The sequence below is a fragment of the Channa argus genome, chromosome 1, assembly GCF_033026475.1.
Source record: "Channa argus isolate prfri chromosome 1, Channa argus male v1.0, whole genome shotgun sequence".
NCBI lineage: Eukaryota > Metazoa > Chordata > Actinopteri > Anabantiformes > Channidae > Channa > Channa argus.
In genome coordinates this window covers 2,486,985-2,510,304 of record NC_090197.1, presented here as the reverse complement: position 1 = coordinate 2,510,304, position 23,320 = coordinate 2,486,985, and the positions used below count along the sequence as shown (strand labels likewise).

Here is a 23,320-nt window from a genome sequence, read left to right as displayed (position 1 = left end):
ATGTTTTGAGTCAGTGTTGATCCAGTCCCAGTCATCTGTGTGTATGTGTGTCCATCTCTTCGATCGTCTCTGTTTCTGCTCCTGCTGGGAAAATACTAAGAGTGTACCTGCTAGGAATGTAGCCAGAATGAGTTTCCACCACATGGCCATGATTAGTGAGCGCAGATCAGCTGATTTCTTCACCGGTTTGAGACCAGGAGTTTCCTCCCACCCTTTGTAGCCCGACTTCCACTGCTACTCGACGCAGGCCAGTGAGGTCACTCTCTTACAATGGCTACGATGTATCCAGGTGGCTCTCTCCTCAATCTTCACAGCAGTTGGTGTGGACAGGATGACTTTGTAGGGTCCCTCCCAGCGAGGGTTGGACCAGCACTTCCTTTTGATGACTTTAATCAGCACCAGATCTCCAGGTTCAATTTGGCTGTCCTGCAAGGATACCACATTATCTGGCAGATTATTCGCACTCATGACTTCTTTACTTCTTAATAACTTAAGCATCCAATCTGCTAAAGTATGTTCTGCCTCAGCTTTTGTCATCATCAATAAATACAGGTAATTTAAATGGTCGACCATAAATAATCTCAAATGGAGTTAGACCATTCCCTGTTGGTATAATTCTCATATACAATTTAACAAGATCAATGCATTCAACCCACGTTCTCCCTGTCTGCTCCATGGTTTTTCTTAACCTTAGCTTTACAGTGCCGTTTGTCCTTTCCACTAACCCTGCACTTTGTGGATGGTATGAGCAGTGGTTTTCTAATTCTATTCCAAGATTTTCTGCTATTCTTTTGACCACCTCATTCACAAAGTGAGGACCATTATCACTGTACAGTCTTTGTGGTTTGCCATGATCAGGTATGATACATTTGCACAGAGCTTTAGCTACGGTCAATGCATCCGCATTTTTACTTGGCAATATCTCTACCCATTTAGAAAATGGACAAATTAACACTAAACAGTACTTATAGTTGTTGCATTTATTTAATTCAATAAAATCCATGTGCAGAAACTGAAATGGATGTTCTGCTTGTGGGAATTTCCCTCTCTTTGGTCTATCATTCCCCTGAGCATTGTGCTTACAACATGTGAGACAGGCTCTACAAAAGTTTTTTGAGTAAATATTAAATCCATATGCATGGAAATGCTGCTCTAACATTCTTATCATCCCTCCTGTTGAGACATGGCAAGGCCCATGGCTCAAAATAGCTGCTGTTTTAAAAAGGTTTTTAGGAAGGATGGGCTTGTTGTTAATGTAGTAGGTGTCATTATGAATAGTAGCCCCTTGTTTCAACCACATTAGTTTCTCTTTGTCAGGTGAATGTTTTTGCATGTCTCTCAAAACATCAGTGGAGATTGGTTCTTCCACTGTGCTGTTGTCAATGTGTGTCAGTATGTATGTGCCATGCAGTCCTGTAGCCGCCTCCTTAGCTATTTTATCTGCAAAAGCATTTCCTTTTGTTACAGGGTCTGTGTTTCTTGTGTGCGCTGAGCATTTGCACACCGCTATTCTTTTTGGTAGCAACACTGCATCCAGTAACTTTATTAACAAAGGAGCATGTTCCACTGGTTTGCCCGTGGAGGTTGTCATACCCCTACGTGACCACTGTGCAGCAAAATAGTGTAATGTGGAAAAGGCGTATTGACTGTCAGTATAAATAGTTACACACTTTCCACTAGCAGCTTTGCATGCCTCAATAAGTGCAATAATTTCAGCTGCTTGAGCTGACAAATGTGATGGTAATTTTCCTGCATGCACAAAGTTATTATCTGTCACTACAGCAAATCCTGTCTGAGTTTGGCCTGTATTTGTCTTCGAACATGAACCGTCAACAAACCATGTCTCTCCTGTCTGCAAAGGGAAGTCTTGTAAGTCTTGTCTAGGCTTACATTGTTCTTCAGTTAGTTCTATACAGCTATGTGTGTTGCCATCTTCTTCAGTAGGAATGAGTGAAGAAGAGTTCAGGATATTGCATCTTTTAACAGTTATGTGAGGTTGTGACATCAAAGTAGACAAAACAGATAAATGTCTTGCTGGTGATAAGAAAGTCATTTTTGTTTGTGTCAGCAAAATGTCTACAGCATGTGGTACAAGGAGGGTCAATGGATGGAATAACACAACTTCAGATGAGCAGTGTACTGCTTGAGCTGCTGCACACACTGCTCTAACACAATGAGGTAGTGCACTTGCTACAGGATCAAGACGTTTGGAGTAATAAGCTACAGGTTTCAATTTGCCTCCGGTATTTTGTGCAAGCATGGAGGTCATAAAATTGCCTTTGCAATCAACAGTTTGCACAAAAGGCTTGCTGTAATTCGGTAAGCTTAGCACAGTAGCTCCAGTTAGTGCTTGCTTTAATTCTGTCAACGCTTCTTCACCCTCAGGTGTCCATACTACCTTCTGAGTCATTGCCATAGGGTTAGTATATATCATGTCCAGCATTGGCTGTGTCTTTTGGGCATAATTTGGGATCCACAGTCTGCAATAATTACACAATCCTAAGAATTGCATCATGTGTTGTTTTGTTTCCGGTTTTGGGGCTGTGAGGATGGCATGTTTCCTGTCATAGGTTATGCTTCGCCCTTCCCCACAGAGATCATGACCAAGGAATTTAACTTTTTGTTTTACCCATTGTAGTTTTGACAAAGATGCTTTATTTCCTGTTTTAGCTAGATGTTTAAACAGTGCTATTGAAGTGAGTTTATTGTTTCCTGGAGTGTCAGAGGCGATTAAAATGTCATCTACATATACCTGTCCCTTGCATTGCTAATGTGTCTACTGCTTCTCCTTTCCCTAAGGCAATCATGCCTAACGTTGTGGGGACTATAGAGATTTTTAACTTGGAAAGAAGATCTCTCCCTAAGAGATTAACAGGACAGTCTGGACAAATGACAACAGAAGCTTGAATTGACTCTCCAGTGTTTTGATCTTTGAACCATATTGGTTTGGATATGTGATGTTGATTTACTAGTCCATTAGCTGATTTAACATATATAATCTGATTGGAAGCTTTAAGTCCCGGTACTGATTCTCTCAACACTGTCTTATCTGCTCCAGAATCACACAAAAAGGTTACATCTTTACCTTGGACACTCAACAATCTATTCGGGCTCTGTTTACCTACATGTCGGTTTAGTAAAACTTCTGCTAGATCTATCATCTCTTCAGTTTTGTTTAGACATTTTCCCGTTTCTAGTCATTCTGAAGATTTGTAGAATGGATTATTTGGGTTGTGTGAGGGCGGTCGATAGTTTATAGTTCGCCGTCTGTATCTACAGTCTCGCGCAATGTGTCCAAAATTACCACAGTTCCAACAACCTTCATCTTTCTGATCTCTATTTGCTCCTCCCCATGCACTTCCTCTTCCTGGCCCTCGTTTAACCACAGCTGTGCACAATTTAATTCTTTCTCCAACCGGTCTTTATCTTTCGCGCGTGCAGTGCATATTTCAATTTTTAGCTTTTCTACTAAAGTTTGACAATTTGCAACAATTAATTTACCATTAAACTGATGTTTCTTACCCCATCGTGGTAAATAACTAGTGCTGCCTGGTTTGAATTTATCCATATATTTTGCATCCCCCTCATAGGCAGGCTTACTTTTTCCGTTCCCCATTATGACAACCTTTCGTCCGTTCAGGCAAAGCGCCTTATCCGGACCTATTCCAAATCCACTTCTTTGTGTTTACCATCAACCTCAAGAATCCTGTTGACACCGTTAGGTTTCCTTCTGAGGTGAGGTCCACACAAGTGGCAGTCACACACACATTCACATATGCATTTCATTCACACTCTATGCGCGCTTTATTTTTTTATTTTTTTTCTTCGACTATTTAAACCTATTTTATTTTAGGTTCTATTTTTCACTTCCTCTCTCTTTAGGCGGAGATTAACCTATTTTTATTTTATTTTTCAATTCCTCTCTCTTTCGGCAGAGATTAACCTTTTTTATTTTATTTTTCAATTCCTCTCTCTTTCGGCAGAGATTAACCTTTTTTATTTTATTTTTCAATTCCTCTCTCTTTCGGCAGACATTAACCTTTTTTATTTTATTTTTCAATTCCTCTCTCTTTAGGCGGAGATTAACCTAATTTATAGTTTTCAACAGTCACACTGATCACTCACCGTGTAATTTCACTGGAACTGTCTTCCGGGATTCCGTTGGCCGACACTCAACGAGGGAGGATTGGACTAGTAAAAACACCGGCCCAGCCACGAATTCACGTCCTGGGTCTTTTAACGGGCGTTCCTAGACGTCCGGCTGTCGACAGACTTCGGTGCGTCGTTCTCCTTCCTCGATGACTGTCGTCTCTTGGAATCCGGCTCGAAGGACCAAATAATGTTGGGTTCTAATAACCACAACAGCGCTGATTACACCAGGAAGTACAGTTCTACAACAGTGAAATAAACACAGAAGTCGACTTTGTCTTTTACTTGCTGCAAGGGGAGCCGGCGGGTCTCAGTGACAGTTGCACTCACCCGAACACAGCCACTCCAAAGAGTATCCCCTTGCAAGCTCTTTTTATTGTAAACAGGACAGAACAGAGAAGGGTATGCCTTTACATGATTGGACATTTCATGTATACAATACTTCTCTTTAGGTCAAACCATCTGGTTACTGAACAACCAGATATTCTCACCCAAGAAGGAATGTGGACACATGATGTATGTCCTGCTCTACAGGTCCTAAACTAGAAGATTTACAGAACAGGATGCACCTCCTGCTCTGTCCCAAGGGTAAACTAAATTAAGAAAGAATGTAGCGTAGAATACATACATCACACCAAGTTGACCATGTGAGTCCTGTGACCTACCACTCTTCACATAATGATAACAACACAAAGAATATAATATAGAATATAATAGAAAATATAACAAACTCCAACACCAGTCTGCAGTGATGTTGCTTCAGTCCAGCAGACAACAGCTTCACTTCTGAATCCTTCAGGTCATTGTTACTCAGGTCCAGTTCTCTCAGACTAGAGGACTGGGAGCTGAGAACTGAGGACAGAGCTTCACAGCTTTTCTCTGAGAGGTTACAGCCACTCAGTCTGAAGTAGATTTTTAGTCAGTTAAAACAAAGTTCAGATCAAGAAACACTAAAACGATTTAATGGGTAAATTTAAAAAAAAAGTAGCTTTAAACTTACCTCAGAGTTTCCAGTCTGTGGTGTTGGTTCAGTCCAGCACACAGCAGCTTCACTCCTGAATCCTGCAGGTCATTGTTACTCAGGTCCAGTTCTCTCAGACTAGAGGACTGGGAGCTGAGAACTGAGGACAGAGCTTCACAGCTTCTCTCTGAGAGGTTACAGCTAAAAATAATCCAGTAAAACCAGAGAAACCAGTTACAAACATTAGTTTTCTGTCATGCCAACAACAATCCACTTAATCTGAAATAGTCTATGTGCACATACAGAGCTTTGTTGGAGGCTTTGACCACTGGCAGCAGCCTCAGAAGAGCCTCCTCTGAAGCAGAGTATTTCTTCAGGTCAAACACGTCCAGATCTTTTTCTGATGACAGTAAGATGAAGACCAGAGCTGACCACTGAGCAGGAGACAGTTTATCTGTGGAGAGACGTCCTGATCTCAGGGACTGTTGGATCTTCTCCACTAGAGAACCATCATTCAGTTCATTCAGACAGTGGAACAGGTTGATGCTTTTCTCTGCAGACAGATTCTTACTGATCTTCTCCTTGATGTACTGGACTGTTTGCTGATTGGTCTGTGATCTACTTCCTGTCTGGGTCAGCAGGCCTCGTAGGAGATTCTGATTGGTCTGCAGGGAAAGACCGAGGAGGAAGCGGAGGAACATGTCCAGGTGTCCATTTGGACTCTTTAAGGCCTTGTCCACAGCAGTCTGGTAGAGACGTTTTAGATCAGGTCTAAACAGTTTAGACCAAAAAGATGTTGATTGTTGTTCTGACAGCAGATTGACTCCAGAGTTGATAAATGTCAGATGGACATGAAGAGCAGCCAGAAACTCCTGAACACTCAGATGGACGAAGCAGAACACCTTGTCCTGGTACAGTCCTCTCTCCTCTTTAAAGATCTGTGTGAACACTCCTGAGTACACTGAGGCTGCTCTGATATCGATGCCACACTCTGTCAGGTCTGATTCATAGAAGATCAGGTTTCCTTTCTGCAGTTGCTCAAAAGCCAGTTTTCCCAGATTTTTAATCATCTTCCTGCTCTTTTTATTCCAATGTGGATCTGTCTCAGCTCCTCCATCATACTTGATGTTCTTCAGTTTGGACTGAACCACCAGGAAGTGGATGTACATTTCAGTCAGGGTCTTGGGCAGCTCCCCTACCTCTCTGGTTTTCAACACATCCTCCAGAACTGTAGCAGTGATCCAGCAGAAGACTGGGATGTGGCACATGATGTGGAGGCTTCGTGATGTCTTGATGTGGGAGATGATTCTGCTGGCCTGCTCCTCATCTCTGAATCTCTTCCTGAAGTACTCCTCCTTCTGTGGGTCAGTGAACCCTCTGACTTCTGTCACCATGTCAACACACTCAGGAGGGATCTGATTGGCTGCTGCAGGTCGTGTGGTTATCCAGAGGCGAGCAGAGGGAAGCAGGTTCCCCCTGATGAGGTTTGTCAGCAGCACATCCACTGAGGTGGACTCTGTAACATCAGTCAGGATCTCATTGTTGTGGAAGTCCAGAGGAAGTCGACACTCATCCAGACCGTCAAAGATGAAGACAACCTGGAACTCTTCAAACCTGCTGATTCCTGCTTCTTTGGTTTCAGGAAAGAAGTGATGAACAAGTTCCACCAAGCTGAACTTTTTCTCTTTCAGCACATTCAGCTCTCTGAAAGTCAATGGAAATGTGAACTGTATGTCCTGGTTGGCTTTGTCTTCAGCCCAGTCCAGAGTGAACTTCTGTGTTAAGACTGTTTTCCCAATGCCAGCCACTCCCTTTGTCATCACTCTTCTGATTGGTTCATCTCTTCCAGGTGAGGCTTTAAAGATGTCTTCTTGTCTGATGGTTGTTTCTGGTCTGTCTGGTTTCCTGGATGCTGTTTCAATCTGTCTGACCTCATGTTCATCATTGACCTCTCCAGTCCCTCCCTCTGTGATGTAGAGCTCTGTGTAGATCTGATTCAGAAGGGTTGGGTTTCCTGCTTTAGCGATGCCCTCAAACACACACTGGAACTTCTTCTTCAGGTTAGACTTGAGTTTACGTCCACACACTACAGCATTGAATCCTGAATGAACAAAGAAGAAATGAAATCAGTGAGTGGATCCTTCAGAAAATCAGAGAATATAAACATTTAAGTGTCTGTAGAGTTTTTCTTCCTCCATCAGTTTTATCATCAGTCGAGGACAAACAGCCTCTGATCTGATACAGATGTGTGCAGTATATTTACAGCAGGGTTTGGAAATGGAAACCTCTCTCCTGCTGTTTCCATTTCCTCTTTCCATCATGTTAAATCTGTTCAAATCCTCTTACTGCTCTGCAGACAGTCAGCCAGCTCCTCCTGCTTCATTCTCCTCAGGAAGTTCACTGTGATCTTCACAAATGACTCTCTGCTGCTCCTCCTCTGCTCTTCATCCTCCTCATCCTCCCTCTGACTCTCTGAGCATTCTGAGTAATCTGGTCTCAGGACCCTCTTGATCTCCTTCAGTTGGTTCTTGACAAAAGTGACAATGTTGTCCTCCAGCAGCTGGAACAGAATGAGAAGTGAACATTTCATTTAAACTGGTAGAAGACAACATGTGATTCATCTGTCAGTCAGAAGACCTGCTGGTCTGAACACAGCAGCATGGACTCTGTTAGGACCTGAATGGTTGTTGGACATTCAGTTTGGGTTTTATGTAGTTCATAGTCAAACTGTGATTGGACATGTACAGACCATAAATATGGAGTCCAGGTCTGGTTGATGCTGCTGGGCAAACTGATCACTGTGAACCTCTGAGCTCTGCTGCTCAACTCTGGGGAGGAAAGAGACACTTTAAGGAAATGTAATGACTCATAAACAAAGTGAGTAAAAAGTAAGTCTTCATGTGGACACCTGGTGGACACCTTCATTTCAGGACAAATGGGAAACACTGAGTAAAAGTGGCAGTACAGTGGCTGAATGTGGACAGGGTGTAAACCTGTATATCCTGCACAGATTAAAAGATGTTTCTTGTCTTTTAAGCCTGAAGGTGGTAGTTGAAGGACAAAAAGGTCTTGTTTGCTTTACAGGTCAGTTGCATGAACTTCTGAATGTCAGGATTCAGTTTGAAATTCTTACCTTCCGTCAGCAGCTTGTTTATCTTTAAAGTTAATAATTTGACCTTTAGGCCAGTCACTCTTCATAGAGACCCAGCTGGGTTCAGCAGAGTCTGGTCTTTGCTTCTTCATCCTGATCCAAACAAACAAGAGACAAATGAAAATTAGGTTGAAGCTGAAACCAAATGAATTCTAATCATCTAATATGTAGTTTTCCTGTTTTGTGGTCTGTTGCCGACACTTGACTTAGTTAAATGGGGGCCTAATGGCTCAGTGGTGGAGCAGTGGGTTATGATGCAGAAGGCCGTGGGTTTGAATCCCACCCCACTAGGTGAGGCCTTGCTCATCCAACCAGGGCCACTTTGGTGCCGATCCCAAGTATAACATCTCCATGGATTTAATTGTTCCCTAAATGAATCAAACTTGAACGTTAAAAAACAGAAATCAGCCTCTGTCCTTTCTCTGCTGCGATTCATTGCTGATCATGTCTCTGTCTCAGACAGAAAGTACAAAGTACTTGCTCTGTTAGTTATAGGATATGTAGGAAAAAAGCCAAGCAGCAAAACTAGAGGCACTAAAACCCAAGGTGAAAGATAAAAACCAGCAGCTTTTAGCTTTTCACAAGCCCATATTTCCAACTTTGAAAATGTGAAGCGTGTGAGCACAAATAGAAGAGTTGCATGTACCTTTATCATATTATCACACTCAAACGGCCTTTTCTCCTTCTCAAATGTCTTTTTCCTCCTGGATTTGATAGTTGTACTCACACAGCAAGTGGATTTCCCTCAGCTGCTGTCTGTGATACATTGACCATTTCCTGCTCAATCTCTGAAATGGAGGTGGCTCAGACAGTTTAGCTGTGGGCTCGTAGCTGTTTTTGGCAGGAAATTCTATTGGTAATGAGGTGGGGAGGAAAAGACCAATAGAGGCTCCTGTCTGGGCACCAACCATCAGGACTGAAAAGGAACTCAGTGCATTGGGGGGGGTGGTCTAAGCCAGTCTAAGCCTATAGCAGCATAACTATAACTAACTATATGCTTTATTAAAGAGGAAGGTTTTAAGCTGAGACTTAAAAGTAGAGAGGATGTCTGCTTCCCGAATCTGAACTGGGAGCTGGTTCCACAAGAGAGGAGCTTGATAGCTAAAGGCTCTACCTCCCATTCTACCTTTGGAAATTCTGGGAACCACAAGTAGGCCTGCATTCTGAGAGCGAAGTGGTCTACTGGGATGATATGGTGCTATGAGGTCTTCTATATATGATGGAGTCTGACCATTCAGAGCTTTATATGTAAGAAGCAGGGTTTTAAATTCTATTCTAGATTTAATGGGAAGTCAATGGAGAGAAGCTAGTGAAGGTGAAATATGATCTCTCTTGCTAGTTCCAGTCAGCACTCTTGCTGCAGCATTTTGGATTGATTGCAGGCTCTTTAGTTACTGGGGCATCCTGAAAGTAGGGAATTACAGTAGTCCAACCTAGAAGTAACAAATGCGTGGACCAGTTTTTCGGCATCACTCTGAGACAGGATGCTCCTAATTTTGGCAATGTTCCGTAGGTGGAAGAAGGCTGTTCTAGAGATTTGTTTTATATGTGAGTTAAAGGACAGATCCTGATCAAAAATAACTCCAAGGTTCCTTGCAGTAGTACTGGAGGCCAGACTTATGCCATCTAGGGTAACAATATGGTTGGACATCATGTCTCTGAGATTTTTGAGCCCAAATACTATGACTTCAGTTTTGTCTGAGTTTAAAAGTAAAAAATTGTGGGACATCCAGGCCTTTATGTCTTGTAGGCTTGAAGCTTTATTAACTGATTATTTTCATCTGGTTCCATAGATAAATATAGCTGGGTATCATCAGCATAACAGTGGAAATTTATGGAGTGTTTTCTAATAATGTTGCCTAAAGGAGACATATATAAAGTAAAAAGTATTGGTCCTAACACAGAGCCTTGTGGAACTCCATAGCTAACCTTTGTGTGCATGGAGGATTCATCATTAACATGAACAAATTGAAATCTATCAGATAGATAAGATTTAAACCAACCTAGTGCAGTTCCTGTAATTCCAATTTCATGTTCCAGTCTCTGTAATAAAATGTTATGATCAATGGTATCAAATGCAGCACTAAGATCTAACAGAACAAGTATAGAGATGAGTCCATTATCTGAGGCCATGAGAAGATGGTTGGTGACTTTTACCAGTGCTGTTTCTGTACTATGATGAACTCTAAATCCTGACTGAAAGTCTTCATACAAATTATTCCTATGAAGGTGATCACATAATTGTTTTGCGACTACTTTTTCAATTATTTTAGAAATAAAGGGGAGATTAGATATTGGTCTGTAATTGGCTAAAACACCTGGGTCAAGACAGGGTTTTTTAAGTAATGGTTTAATTACAGCTACCTTATAGGCCTGTGGTACGTAACCTGTTTCTAAAGATAGATTGATGATATCTAATATGAACGTATCTATTAAGGGTAAAGCTTCCTTGAGCAGCTTAGTTGGAATAGGGTCTAGCAGACAAGTTGTTGGTTTAGATGAGGTAATAATTGAAGTTAGCTCAGAGAGATCTATGGGTAAAAAGCAGTCTAACAGGGATTGGGGCCTTATCCATGATTCTAGCACTGCTGTACATGAAGATCTATCTGTAATATTTGGGGGGAGGATCTGGTGAATTCGTTCTCTAATAGCTACAATTTTATTCATAAAGAAAGTCATGAAGTCATTGCTGCTCAGAGTTAAGGGAAAACTAGGCTCAACAGAACTATGGCTCTTAGTCAGCCTGGCTACAGTGCTGAACAGAAACCGGGGGTTGTTCTTGTTTTCTTCTATTAATGATGAATAATATGCTGTTCTGGCATCACTGAGAGCTTTTTGGTACTTTGAGTTTAAACTTTTAAAGCATTTTACAACCAGCTCCATTAAATGTTACAGTGTTATTCAGGGTCATAAGTGAGCTGAGTCGTGTCAGCTGCGATTCATCGACTACACCACAATGCTTTCACAAGCTTTTAAAGTGCTGCACGTGAAGTTTCTGCTGGCGATTATAGATCATGTTTCCACAAAGAAAGCGACACTGCTGTTGCTATGTGGTTGCTGAATGTGTGCTGAAACTGTCAGTCTAAATATACTGTGTTACTGTGTTATTACTGTGTTACTGTGTTATTACTGTGTTACTGTGTTATTACTGTGTTACTGTGTTATTACTGTGTTACTGTGTTATTACTGTGTTACTGCAGCATCTGCATTTCCCACAGATACGCTGTCAGGTTAACAGTGTGGTAGACAAAGTGCTGATAGGTCAAGGTTTGATTCCTGATGGTTAAGATGCAGCTGATTAATGAGGAGTCAGGCTCACATTAAACCAGACATGTGAAACTGAAGTCTGTCAGCTCTGTCCGACAGTGTGGATGTGAAATATTGATACAAATACGCAGGAAGAATTAAGGCAGAAGTGAAAAAAAACGGAGGCAAGGAAATGTGTGAGGATCAACATCAGATCGCTCCCACTGTTCCCACCCAACGAATGTGACATTTCCTGCAACTTTGAATGTTTGAGTCGTAGCTACTTCAACAATTATCTGTTAAAACCAGCAAAAACCCATCGCTTAAAAAAACACTCATAGTTACTTTGAACATCTATTATACGTGACCTTGGTCACATCATCAACTCAGCACCTTTTTGTGAATTGCTGCCTCCTACTGGTGTAGCAGTGTCTGTACTGAAGAATTTTCCACAGACAGACTGATACGCTCTCATTTGTCACTGTGGGTTTTACTAGCACAGCCACAGAAAGCTCAGTTCCTGTTCTCAGCTCAGACTGTGCTGAGTGTTTGTTCAGTCGCTGTCAGGATGAAGGTGACTGTCTACAGCTGCTGGTTCTTCCTTGTTCTGGGCTCTAATGCTGCAGCAGGTAACAACAAACTAGTTATTAGTTACTAGTTATTAACTGTGGAAAATCCTCTGTTGTTATTGGTTATGTTTTTTAACAATGCTTAAGTTGTTATTAGAGCATCATCTACAAAATACAGTTTGTGTGTGTGTGCTTGCTACTTAAAGTACACACACACACACACACACACACACACACTAAAGGGCTGTTTCAGGGTTAAGTCTTTACCTCTTTAATTTATCTCGACGAGTCTCCTCACTTCATCCAGAGACTGAACGGTTTGGTGTAAAGAGCCAAAGACAAAGCACAGGCCACGCTGATAGAAGTACGTGTGTGTGTGTGTGTGTGTGTGTGTGTGTGTGTGTGTGTGTGTCTTTGTCTGTGTGTGTGAGAGAGTGAGTGTGTGTGTGTGTGTTGGTCTTCAGTGACTCTATTATGAGACATTCAAAAATATTTGACTAATTTTAGCTGCAGTGCAGAAGCGAGTATCTGAGGAGTCTGCTGATGGTGTCAAAGTGATAAAACTTTCAAGTTCTCAAAGTCCAACTCTGGTGATATTGTGTGTTTCACTGCTTGTTATCATCAAATCTGCTGATGATTTTTGGATTAAGAGGTTTTCTCTGTAAAATGTCCCACAGAACTGACAGACTCAAACTACTTTCTCTAACCGACAGTGAAAAGAACAATTTCACTCGTCTACAGATGCTAAGAACAGATGCTAATTTCCTTTTTTCTTTTTTTTTAAAAGAAATAATCCAGAAAGTATTTGAGGAGAAGCAGCAGATCTCGCTGCCTTGTCCTCGGCCTGTGGACGCTAAAGTGACCTGGAGCAGAGAGACAAATGGACACAAAGAGGACATACTGACGGCTCACGACAGAGATGAAAAACACATCAATGACCCAGACAAACGATTCAGCTCATTAGGAGACAAGTCTCTGTACATTAGCAGAGCTGCAGTGTCAGACAGTGGAACTTATTTCTGTAATAATAAAAAAGCTGTGGAACTGACCGTGATCCCATCAGGTAACATCACACTTCATCACAGTTTCATCTTTGTGGGTTTCTCCTCTTGAATCAACATCATGTCTCTGTCCTTTCCAAGTTTCATGTTTGTAAACCAAGGATAATTACATTGAAGTAATGTTTGAGTGTTTTTCCTACTCTGTGCTATAGCGACAGTCATAGTCAGAGACATTATGTTTCCAGCTTGTCCATCCATTCATCTGTCGTGTTTATGTGAACTCAATATCACAGTAACACCTGGAAAGAATTTCAATACCTCTGGCACAAACGTCCACTTGGAACCATAGATGAACTGATTAGAATCAGAGTCTGGGTAGAAATGCATGTAAACTGCAGTTTAAACCAGCCAATCGTACAACTATGATGTAGACGTGGAGCAGAGAAAGTTCTGGAAAGCAACAACAGATCAGACATGTTTCAGCTGAAGACAAGACTTTGACTCTGACAGACGTGAAGCTCGGTGACTCTGGACTGTACTACTGTGATGGAAAACCTGCTGCTTACCTGAATGTGACCAAAGGTGAGACACAAGACTCCAGAGGACAGTGAAAGGAAAGGAAAGGGGTCATTTAGAGGAACTGGTCCTGGCAGTGTGCAGCAAAATGTGCACTTTCTACATGCACACTGGACTTATGCTGACAATGGTTAAAATGGGTACCTACATTTTTGCACTTCCTCTTCCTCTGCTCAAGTGCAGAATGTGCAGAGCGGCGCGTCCGTCAGCTGCCGTCTCTGTGACGTGTTCAAGTGCCCAGACAAAGCTAAGAGGGAAGAAGCAGCAGTCGCTGTTTGACGTCAGCTTGGTTGGTAGAGACTGGGCACAAGGGCAACTACATAACCAGCCTGGTTCTGGTCAGAAGCCTGTAAATCCAGTTTGTTTCCACAGAATCAACATCTTGGTCCATTTGAAGAAACAGGCACCTTAGTCACCTTTTCTCTGCTTCCATATTGGTGTCTGCTTACATGTCTTTCTGTGCTAAAGTGTGTTTTTGTGCCCTGTGTCACACTGAAGGTGAAAAGCCACAACCCACAACCTCAACTGTGTCTGAATCTCTAAAAAGACAAAGAGCAGAAACCTTTTCTTCACCTCCTACTGTGGACAAAACTGATACAGTTACAACACAGAAACGACACAGAAAACATGGCAATAACAAGAAGTCAAAGAGTAAGAGGAAACTCAACATCAAAACATTTTCATCCAACACCTACAGTCAGCAAAGCATTTCTACTTTAACACGGTCAAAGTTTCCTTTCAATGGAGACGGATCATGTTAAAGACCAAACTGTGGACATCTGGAATGTATTTACCGTCCATGTTTAAAATCTATAGCTTTAATGGCAGTTACACAAATTAGTTTCAATAAACTTAAGCGTAGCACAACACAGGAAACAGTGATGAGCAACTGAAAATTTGCACTGATCTTTATTAATAAATATGAAAACTGCTACCAAAATGTAAAACATTATTGCTCCTAATGCACATATCAGGGCCATCTGCATTTTATTTGAATTGTGCAAACAGCCACAAAATCTCTACAGATCTCATCACTTACAATCAGCTTTACAGAGAAGTGACTAAATGTTTTAAAACTATTTAATAAAACATTTCTATACAACAGGTACATTCAGGGAAACATGTTGCACTGATTTTCACATTGTTTCTCATGAAAATAACAAGATCACACTTCACTCATACATGTGTAATACCAGCACCTGACCAGCAGAGGCTGCTACAGTTTAGTTCAAATGCTTCAGGAGAACCATCTAACACCACATCACCAAAAGACGGGGGCAGAGCCAACAAGGTGATCGAGGGAGCAGGTAAATGCATCAACAGAAGAACAAGTCTAAAAGGACGGCAGGAAAAGCAGCAACTGAAAAGGTGGAGACTTGCAGGTTGTGACAGAGTGGGAGCGTCTGGATGTCTTATATACTGAGAGTGATGAGCTGCAGGTGCAGGAGTGGGTGGAGCCGGGCGGGGCAGGTAGAGATGGAGGGAAACTCCAACAAAGGAGGGAGTGAGCAGGCATGAGACAGTGAGGAGGACGAATGTGACTGTGCAGTTTCTCTCAGTGCATCATGAGGTTGATGCTACAAAAACAGGAGCGAAACTCAACGTCAAAAGTTATTTACATGTTCAGTTCAGGGTAAAGGCTTTTTCCTGCTAACACGTCTCACATTTTCATTTCTTAACAGCTGCACAGTATCCAGATGTGACTAAAGATGGTCGTGGTTGTTTGCAGGGGTTTGGGATTTGTCCAGTAAAACATAGGTGCTGTAGTTCAGCTCGGTCTGACCTGTGAAAGAAGAAAGAATAGTAATCACAGAGTCGGCGATATGGCTGCTTCATCACAGTTATGTTAGTATAATGTGCACTTGATACAGTTTGGTCTCATGTGTGACACTCAATCAGCCAGAATGAGTAAAGTTACCTTTATTATTTCCATCGACCACAGTGCCGCTGATCAACGAGTACGGAGACTCTGTCGCTGTATTTGAAAATAATACACACATTAGACACAGTGTGCAATCAGGAGTAAATGACCAGAACACACATGCACATCAGTCCCCACATGTGCTGCAGGTCAATCATCACGTGATGTGGAAACATGGATTTTAACTTTAAGCTACAGCATCAACATCACCGGCCTCTGCTCTGTCACACTGTGCACAGTCCTTCAGGTTCTGCTCAGTGTCAAACAACCAGAAATAAAAAAGGTCTGGAGAGATTAGAATAAAGTGATGTACTGCAGCTTCATCACTAGAAGTGATTGTGTTTTGCAGTTAGAGTAAATTTGAACTTTTTAAACATCATCATTATTATAAGTCGGCACCAACCTCTCAGGTTTAGTTTCCTCTCATCCTGAACCCTGGTAGTTTTTTGTTGTGCATGTAAACACAACAACTGTTAAACTGTTAGTATCAATTCAGGTTTTACCCATTTTGATTTCCGTTGGTGGATATTCACAGATGGTGGAATATGTGGGTTCAGTTTGATCTGATGCACCTGTTAAAACATTTAGAAAAAAAGACTTTTAAAAGGCTTTTTAACTGCTGGCTGCTCTAAATGTAAGAGAGGCGGTGAGTGAAGGAGCGTTATGTACCTGAAAAAGGTGTCATGCTGAAGGTGGCTGGTCCTACAGCTGCCAAACAAGAAAAAGAAAAACACAAAATTAGCAAATTAGCTTTTTGCTACGTGCTCTATAAACATGGCATCATATGTTAAAAAAAATGAAGAATAAGTAGTTAGAGCAGCAGGTCAGAGAGGTAATTGTCACGATATGAAGTTGACGTCACTTGACAATGAAGTTTTTGTTGTTGTGAGGATCCTCCACCTTTCTGCTGGAGTTTTTGTTTTCACTTTAATGATTCTGAAAAGTGTTGCCACAGTAGGTCAGTAGCAGACACAGGTAGACAGAGCACAACCTCACGAGATGGCGTCTCCATCCTCCTACACTCAACATGGTCTGATGTCACATTCTCTGGGCAGAGAACAGTGGAGGATTCCATTTTATATCAGTATTGATCCTGACGGACAACACTTCTCGTTTCTCACCGTTTGGAGGTCCGTCCTGAATATCATCATAAACGTGGTATATTTCTTCATTTTCTGCAAAAAAATAAACTTGTCATAAGATCTGGCTCAATAAGGCTTTACTCCATTAAAATGATCAGAGTTGTATATTGAATTGTTGTGTGTGCTAACAGGGAATTGGGCAGACGTGTGGAGCCCAGCTGGCTAACGTGTTAGCTTCAGTTCATGTCAAACACCTGGGACACTGTGATCCAAATATCACCACAGCTCGACAGCTGAGTTTAAAGTTTGCAGCCCGTTATTTTCAAAAGGTTCCTTCATCGTCACAAGTAACAAAAATGATCATGGACTGGGTTAAAAAAAGGTTGCATCTCCCTTTGCACTTATAACCTCCTCCAAGCTCAGGTTCTTCATTTAAAAAGTCATGATCATTGGGAATATTGTCCAAACTCCACCTCAGATCTTGCACATGCACAGTGACTGTCCATGGTACAAGGAAATGTCAGTTCAGAGCATGTTCACACCAAACGAGCAGTGATAGTCTTCACTACAAGAACCACTTCAAATCTTTCACTCAAGTAAAAGCACTAAGCAGATTATCTACATGTTACTTACAGCACAAAAGTAAATACTTTTTTAAAAGTAGAAAAAAATCTTATGTTTGTTTTTTTAGAAAAAAATGTTCCTACAAATTAATGTTGTAAGTAAGATTTTAAATCCTACCACTGTTACTCACCTCGTCTTTTACACCTGCGTCTCCGAGTAAAGTAGACGATGGTGATGATGATGATGATGAGGACAGTGAAGGGGACAGTTACTCCAACCATCAAAGCAGCTGCTGGTTTCAGGTTTTTAGTTGTAGATAAACAACGTAAAAGTTTAAAACAACTGACGTGCTGCCTCTACAGTAAACAGCAGAGTGTGATGATGTGCAAGATTCTGCATCAGTAGCTTAGAAACAAACTCTGCAGGTGGAAATGATTTTACAGTTAACTCAGTTTAATCTCTGTAGTTTTACCTGGGTTTGGTTGTGATGTGGTAGAAGTTGTTGTAGCAGTAGCTATTGTAGTACTAGTACTAGTAGTAGCTGTTGTTGTAGCAGTAGCTATTGTAGTACTAGTACTAGTAGTAGCTGTTGTTGTAGCAGTAGCTATTGTAGTACTAGTACTAGTAGTAGTTGTTGTTGTAGCAGTAGCTATTGTAGTACTAGTACTAGTAGTAGTAGTAGTTGTTGTTGTAGCAGTAGCTATTGTAGTACTAGTACTAGTAGTAGCTGTTGTTGTAGCAGTAGCTATTGTAGTACTAGTACTAGTAGTAGTAGTAGTAGTTGATGTTGATGGTGTTGGTTTTGGTTTTGTTGGTTCTGTGTGGGGGAAACATAAATCATGTTTTAAAAGATTTTAAACATGGACAGTAAATAAATTCCAGATGTCCACAGTTTAATTTGGTCTTTAACATGATCCGTCTCCATTGAAAGGAAACTTTGACCGTGTTAAAGTAGAAATGCTTTGCTGACTGTAGGTGTTGGATGAAAATGTAGTAATGTAAACAGAGCTTTCACAGTTGAATTTTGATGTTTGCCGCGTCGTTTCTGTGTTGTAACTGTATCAGTTTTGTCCACAGTAGGAGGTGAAGAAAGGGTTTCTGCTCCTTGTCTTTTTAGAGATTCAGACACAGTTGAGGTTGTGGGTTGTGGCTTTTCACCTTCAGTGTGACACAGGGCACAAAAACACACTTTAGCACAGAAAGACATGTAAGCAGACACCAATATGGAAGCAGAGAAAAGGTGACTAAGGTGCCTGTTTCTTCAAATGGACCAAGATGTTGATTCTGTGGAAACAAACTGGATTTACAGGCTTCTGACCAGAACCAGGCTGGTTATGTAGTTGCCCTTGTGCCCAGTCTCTACCGACCAAGCTGACGTCAAACAGCGACTGCTGCTTCTTCCCTCTTAGCTTTGTCTGGGCACTTGAACACGTCACAGAGACGGCAGCTGACGGACGCGCCGCTCTGCACATTCTGCACTTGAGCAGAGGAAGAGGAAGTGCAAAAATGTAGGTACCCATTTTAACCATTGTCAGCATAAGTCCAGTGTGCATGTAGAAAGTGCACATTTTGCTGCACACTGCCAGGACCAGTTCCTCTAAATGACCCCTTTCCTTTCCTTTCACTGTCCTCTGGAGTCTTGTGTCTCACCTTTGGTCACATTCAGGTAAGCAGCAGGTTTTCCATCACAGTAGTACAGTCCAGAGTCACCGAGCTTCACGTCTGTCAGAGTCAAAGTCTTGTCTTCAGCTGAAACATGTCTGATCTGTTGTTGCTTTCCAGAACTTTCTCTGCTCCACGTCTACATCATAGTTGTACGATTGGCTGGTTTAAACTGCAGTTTACATGCATTTCTACCCAGACTCTGATTCTAATCAGTTCATCTCTGGTTCCAAGTGGACGTTTGTGCCAGAGGTATTGAAATTCTTTCCAGGTGTTACTGTGATATTGAGTTCACATAAACACGACAGATGAATGGATGGACAAGCTGGAAACATAATGTCTCTGACTATGACTGTCGCTATAGCACAGAGTAGGAAAAACACTCAAACATTACTTCAATTTAATTATTCTTGGTTTACAAACATGAAACTTGGAAAGGACAGAGACATGATGTTGATTCAAGAGGAGAAACCCACAAAGATGAAACTGTGATGAAGTGTGATGTTACCTGATGGGATCACGGTCAGTTCCACAGCTTTTTTATTATTACAGAAATAAGTTCCACTGTCTGACACTGCAGCTCTGCTAATGTACAGAGACTTGTCTCCTAATGAGCTGAATCGTTTGTCTGGGTCATTGATGTGTTTTTCGTCTCTGTCGTGAACCGTCAGTATGTCCACTTTGTGTCCATTTGTCTCTCTGCTCCAGGTCACTTTAGGGTCCACAGGGGGAGGACAAGGCAGCGAGATCTGCTGCTTCTCCTCAAATACTTTCTGGATTATTTCTTTAAAAAAAAAAGAAAAAAGGAAATTAGCATCTGTTCTTAGCATCTGTAGACGAGTGAAATTGTTCTTTTCACTGTCGGTTAGAGAAAGTAGTTTGAGTCTGTCAGTTCTGTGGGACATTTTACAGAGAAATTAATCCAAAAATCATCAGCGGATTTGATGATAACAAGCAGTGAAACACACAATATCACCAGAGTTGGACTTTGAGAACTTGAAAGTTTTATCACTTTGACACCATCAGCAGACTCATCAGATACTCACTTCTGCACTGCAGCTAAAATTAGTCAAATATTTTTGAATGTCTCATAATAGAGTCACTGAAGACCAACACACACACACACACTCACTCTCTCACACACACAGACAAAGACACACACACACACACACACACACACACACACACACACACACACACACACACACACGTACTTCTATCAGCGTGGCCTGTGCTTTGTCTTTGGCTCTTTACACCAAACCGCTCAGTCTCTGGATGAAGTGAGGAGACTCGTCGAGATAAATTAAAGAGGTAAAGACTTAACCCTGAAACAGCCCTTTAGTGTGTGTGTGTGTGTGTGTGTGTGTGTGTACTTTAAGTAGCAAGCACACACACACAAACTGTATTTTGTAGATGATGCTCTAATAACAACTTAAGCATTGTTAAAAAACCATAACCAATAACAACAGAGGATTTTCCACAGTTAATAACTAGTAACTAATAACTAGTTTGTTGTTACCTGCTGCAGCATTAGAGCCCAGAACAAGGAAGAACCAGCAGCTGTAGACAGTCACCTTCATCCTGACAGCGACTGAACAAACACTCAGCACAGTCTGAGCTGAGAACAGGAACTGAGCTTTCTGTGGCTGTGCTAGTAAAACCCACAGTGACAAATGAGAGCGTGTCAGTCTGTCTGTGGAAAATTCTTCAACATGTCTTCATGAACATATTTCTGCTACATCACTGCACCAGAACTACACAGTCTCTGCTCTTTGCTCTTTTTGTTAGTTTTACAACACAGAACGTGGTCACACTCAGTCACAGAGAAATTACACACACATCAAACTCTAAATCAAACAGACATGAAGCAACAGCATCATTGGTTTGTTCCTCTCAGGTTAATATCTCGATCATATTTCCATTGATGCAGTCGATGAATCGCAGCTGACACAACTCAGCTCACTTATGACCCTGAATAACACTGTAACATTTAATGGAGCTGGTTGTAAAATGCTTTAAAAGTTTAAACTCAAAGTACTTTGTTTAGGTTAGTCCTGTTTTATGAGATGGACAATTCTCTGTTGTGTGTGTCTATGATCCAGATCAGGGGATCTGGGGCCAGAAGAGCTCATTCTGATCAACTGGCCATTGATTTCGGCCATTTGCATGTAGAACCAAAGATTTGACCAGCAGATGTCGCTATGTTTAACTGAGTCACACGCTTCAAAACACTGAAGCATTTTCAACATATTTGCTTCAGAAAGCTTTGCTTTCTCCACCAGTAGCAGAGAGTGTGTCAGAATCCCAGAGGACGAGTTGGCGAACAGAAGCAAACGAGAAGGTTCTGGAAAAGACAATAACCAAGATGAACCAGCTGAATGTTGAGAGGGACTTTAGTACAGGAAGGAAGTGACTGACAAACTAAAAACAGGTGTGATTAACATTTACACAGAAGAGAAACCAATGAGGGGGAAATGACAGTGACTCATCTCATCAAACTCATCTGCAACATAAACTGGTCTGCTGCCATTAGCCACATTAATACACCATTTTATCAGCACAGCATGAGGGTCACACTGCAGACCCTCCCCCTTGGCCCTGTTTTTTATTTGTCCCACCTCAGTTCAGTACTAGCTGATACTGTTTCATGGAAGTAAAACATGTCGGGGTAGTTTAACAGAACATAAATGAGTCTCTACCTTCACCTTTTGAGCACTGATCCACCTGATCTACCGTGTCCTTCTCATGTTAGGACCATGTGTTATTTGCTGTTTTATGTAGTTACCTCCTGTTTCCTAATTGTCTCCTGCCTCTTTTAGTGTCTTTTCTTGATTTTTCCTCTAAGAATTCACTTGGTGCCTTTTTTCCCATAATAATAGTTGGTTTTCATAATCTCTACAATGGGACCCTGCGGGATCCAAGCCCCCTTTACTTCCCTGGTTTCCCATAGGACCCCATGCAAGGCCTTCAATGCAGACGTCTCTGTGAGGGTGAGGGTGTCTTTTATAAGCTCCCATTACACAAGCTTTGTGACTATCACTTAAAGTCTCCAATCACTGAGACCTGTTGGCCCCTTCGTACAACTTGGTTATTGACACTTGAGACTGGACTCTGTTTTCTTTTTCAGGGTGCATGAAAACCACTGTTCACTATGGCTCCTCCGGTGACCACTCACAGATCCTGCTGACTACGTGTGTTTTTCCCGCCCTATTCATGGAGGGATTTTCTGTTGTTTGATTTTAATTTAAATAAACCTTGATTTACTATAACACCTTCCCTTTGCTGTCACCTCCTTTGGGTCCTACCAAAATTAAAGAAACACTTGAAAGTGTGAGATTTTTTTGGATGTTTTTTTAATGCATTGCACAATGGCAGTAATACAGATGTAGAGCAGGTGAACCAGAGGACAGCTACAGTGTGCAAAAGAAATGACCGAGAAAAGAGAAGTGAATGTGGGACTAAATAGTTGACGTTAAAAGTATAGTCAAATTTAGAACTAAGTTAGAAATGGTGCAGAAATGAAACACAGAGAGCCAAGATATAGACCTTATTACAGCATCCAAAGGAAGGTAGCAGTAGACGTCCTGACTGATGATATTTGGACACATAAGATGAACATGCAACAGGACTGTGACTATATGTGATAGATGTGGTAGAAGACGTATTTATGCACTGTGTCCACTATCAGCAGGAAACAGTGATGCTTCTGGGGAAATTATTAAAAGATATGATAATTAAACTGAATTCATGACGTGAAAATGATTAACGACAACCACAGCAATGAAGGATTTAAGTAGAGAATCATAACTGAATGAAAAAGCATTTTAAATGAAATGTCAAAGTATATGTTCATCTTAAACTATCACTCATCTGCAGCAAATATAAACCTTTTTTCCAACAGCAGCGTGTGACTATAAATGTTGAGTGTTGTTTCTATAATAAAGTGCAGTACATTACACAGGGTTACACAGGAAAGGGTGGAGGTCATTGTGTAAAGTGCTGAGAGCAGTGGTGCCTGCAGAGAAGGTGTGAAGTTTGATGTCACACAAAGGAATTCTCTCTAAATTCAGACAAAATGTTCAAACACCAGCTTATTTCCTCTCACTGAAGTTACCTTAGATTCCAGTACTGCAATGATCAGGAAAAGAAACAACAGAGAGAAATAATAATAATGGACATCAGATTGTACGGGGAGGACGCGAGACTCTGTGAGACAGTCAGTCTGCTGTGTGATAATGTATGAAACAGCATCTGGTGTAAAGCAGCTCCGTGTGGCCACTCTCTGTTAGATTTGGTCTCTGTCTCCTGTCTTACTCCATCCAGCCACTAGATGACCTCAAACCTCACACACATGTTCCCAGGTGTCCCACCATGAACCACGTCATTCAAACACATCAGCTTCAGAGTTTCAGTCTCTGTACAGCATCTTTCTCATGTT

At 41.5% G+C, this 23,320-nt stretch overlaps 2 protein-coding genes across 6 annotated transcripts; both read right to left on the bottom strand.

Moving 5' to 3' along the window:
• Positions 1–4,422: 4,422 nt before the first annotated feature.
• On the bottom strand, positions 4,423–9,172 carry LOC137102199 (NLR family CARD domain-containing protein 3-like). Its single transcript, XM_067481439.1, has 7 exons — positions 9,033–9,172; positions 8,244–8,354; positions 7,860–7,938; positions 7,580–7,670; positions 5,419–7,211; positions 5,150–5,256; positions 4,423–5,051 (listed from the first exon to the last, which is right to left on the bottom strand). The coding sequence occupies exons 1-7, from the start codon at positions 9,170–9,172 to the stop codon at positions 4,811–4,813; spliced, it is 2,562 nt and encodes an 853-aa protein (XP_067337540.1). The 3' UTR covers positions 4,423–4,810.
• Positions 9,173–14,753: 5,581 nt separating this feature from the next.
• On the bottom strand, positions 14,754–20,503 carry LOC137099974 (uncharacterized). Of its 5 annotated transcripts, none has more exons than XM_067477481.1 (10): positions 20,402–20,503; positions 19,391–19,666; positions 17,693–18,037; positions 17,411–17,512; positions 16,696–16,749; positions 16,244–16,282; positions 16,078–16,146; positions 15,572–15,628; positions 15,318–15,436; positions 14,754–15,230 (listed from the first exon to the last, which is right to left on the bottom strand). In XM_067477481.1, exons 1-9 carry the CDS (start codon positions 20,460–20,462, stop codon positions 15,357–15,359), a joined length of 1,083 nt encoding a protein of 360 aa, XP_067333582.1. In that variant the 5' UTR covers positions 20,463–20,503; the 3' UTR covers positions 14,754–15,230; positions 15,318–15,356. The 5 variants fall into 5 exon arrangements, with proteins under 5 accessions (XP_067333582.1, XP_067333592.1, XP_067333602.1 ...); XM_067477491.1 differs by having other exon boundaries at positions 17,411–17,509; XM_067477501.1 differs by lacking the exon at positions 16,696–16,749.
• Between the last annotated feature and the right edge of the window lie 2,817 nt (positions 20,504–23,320).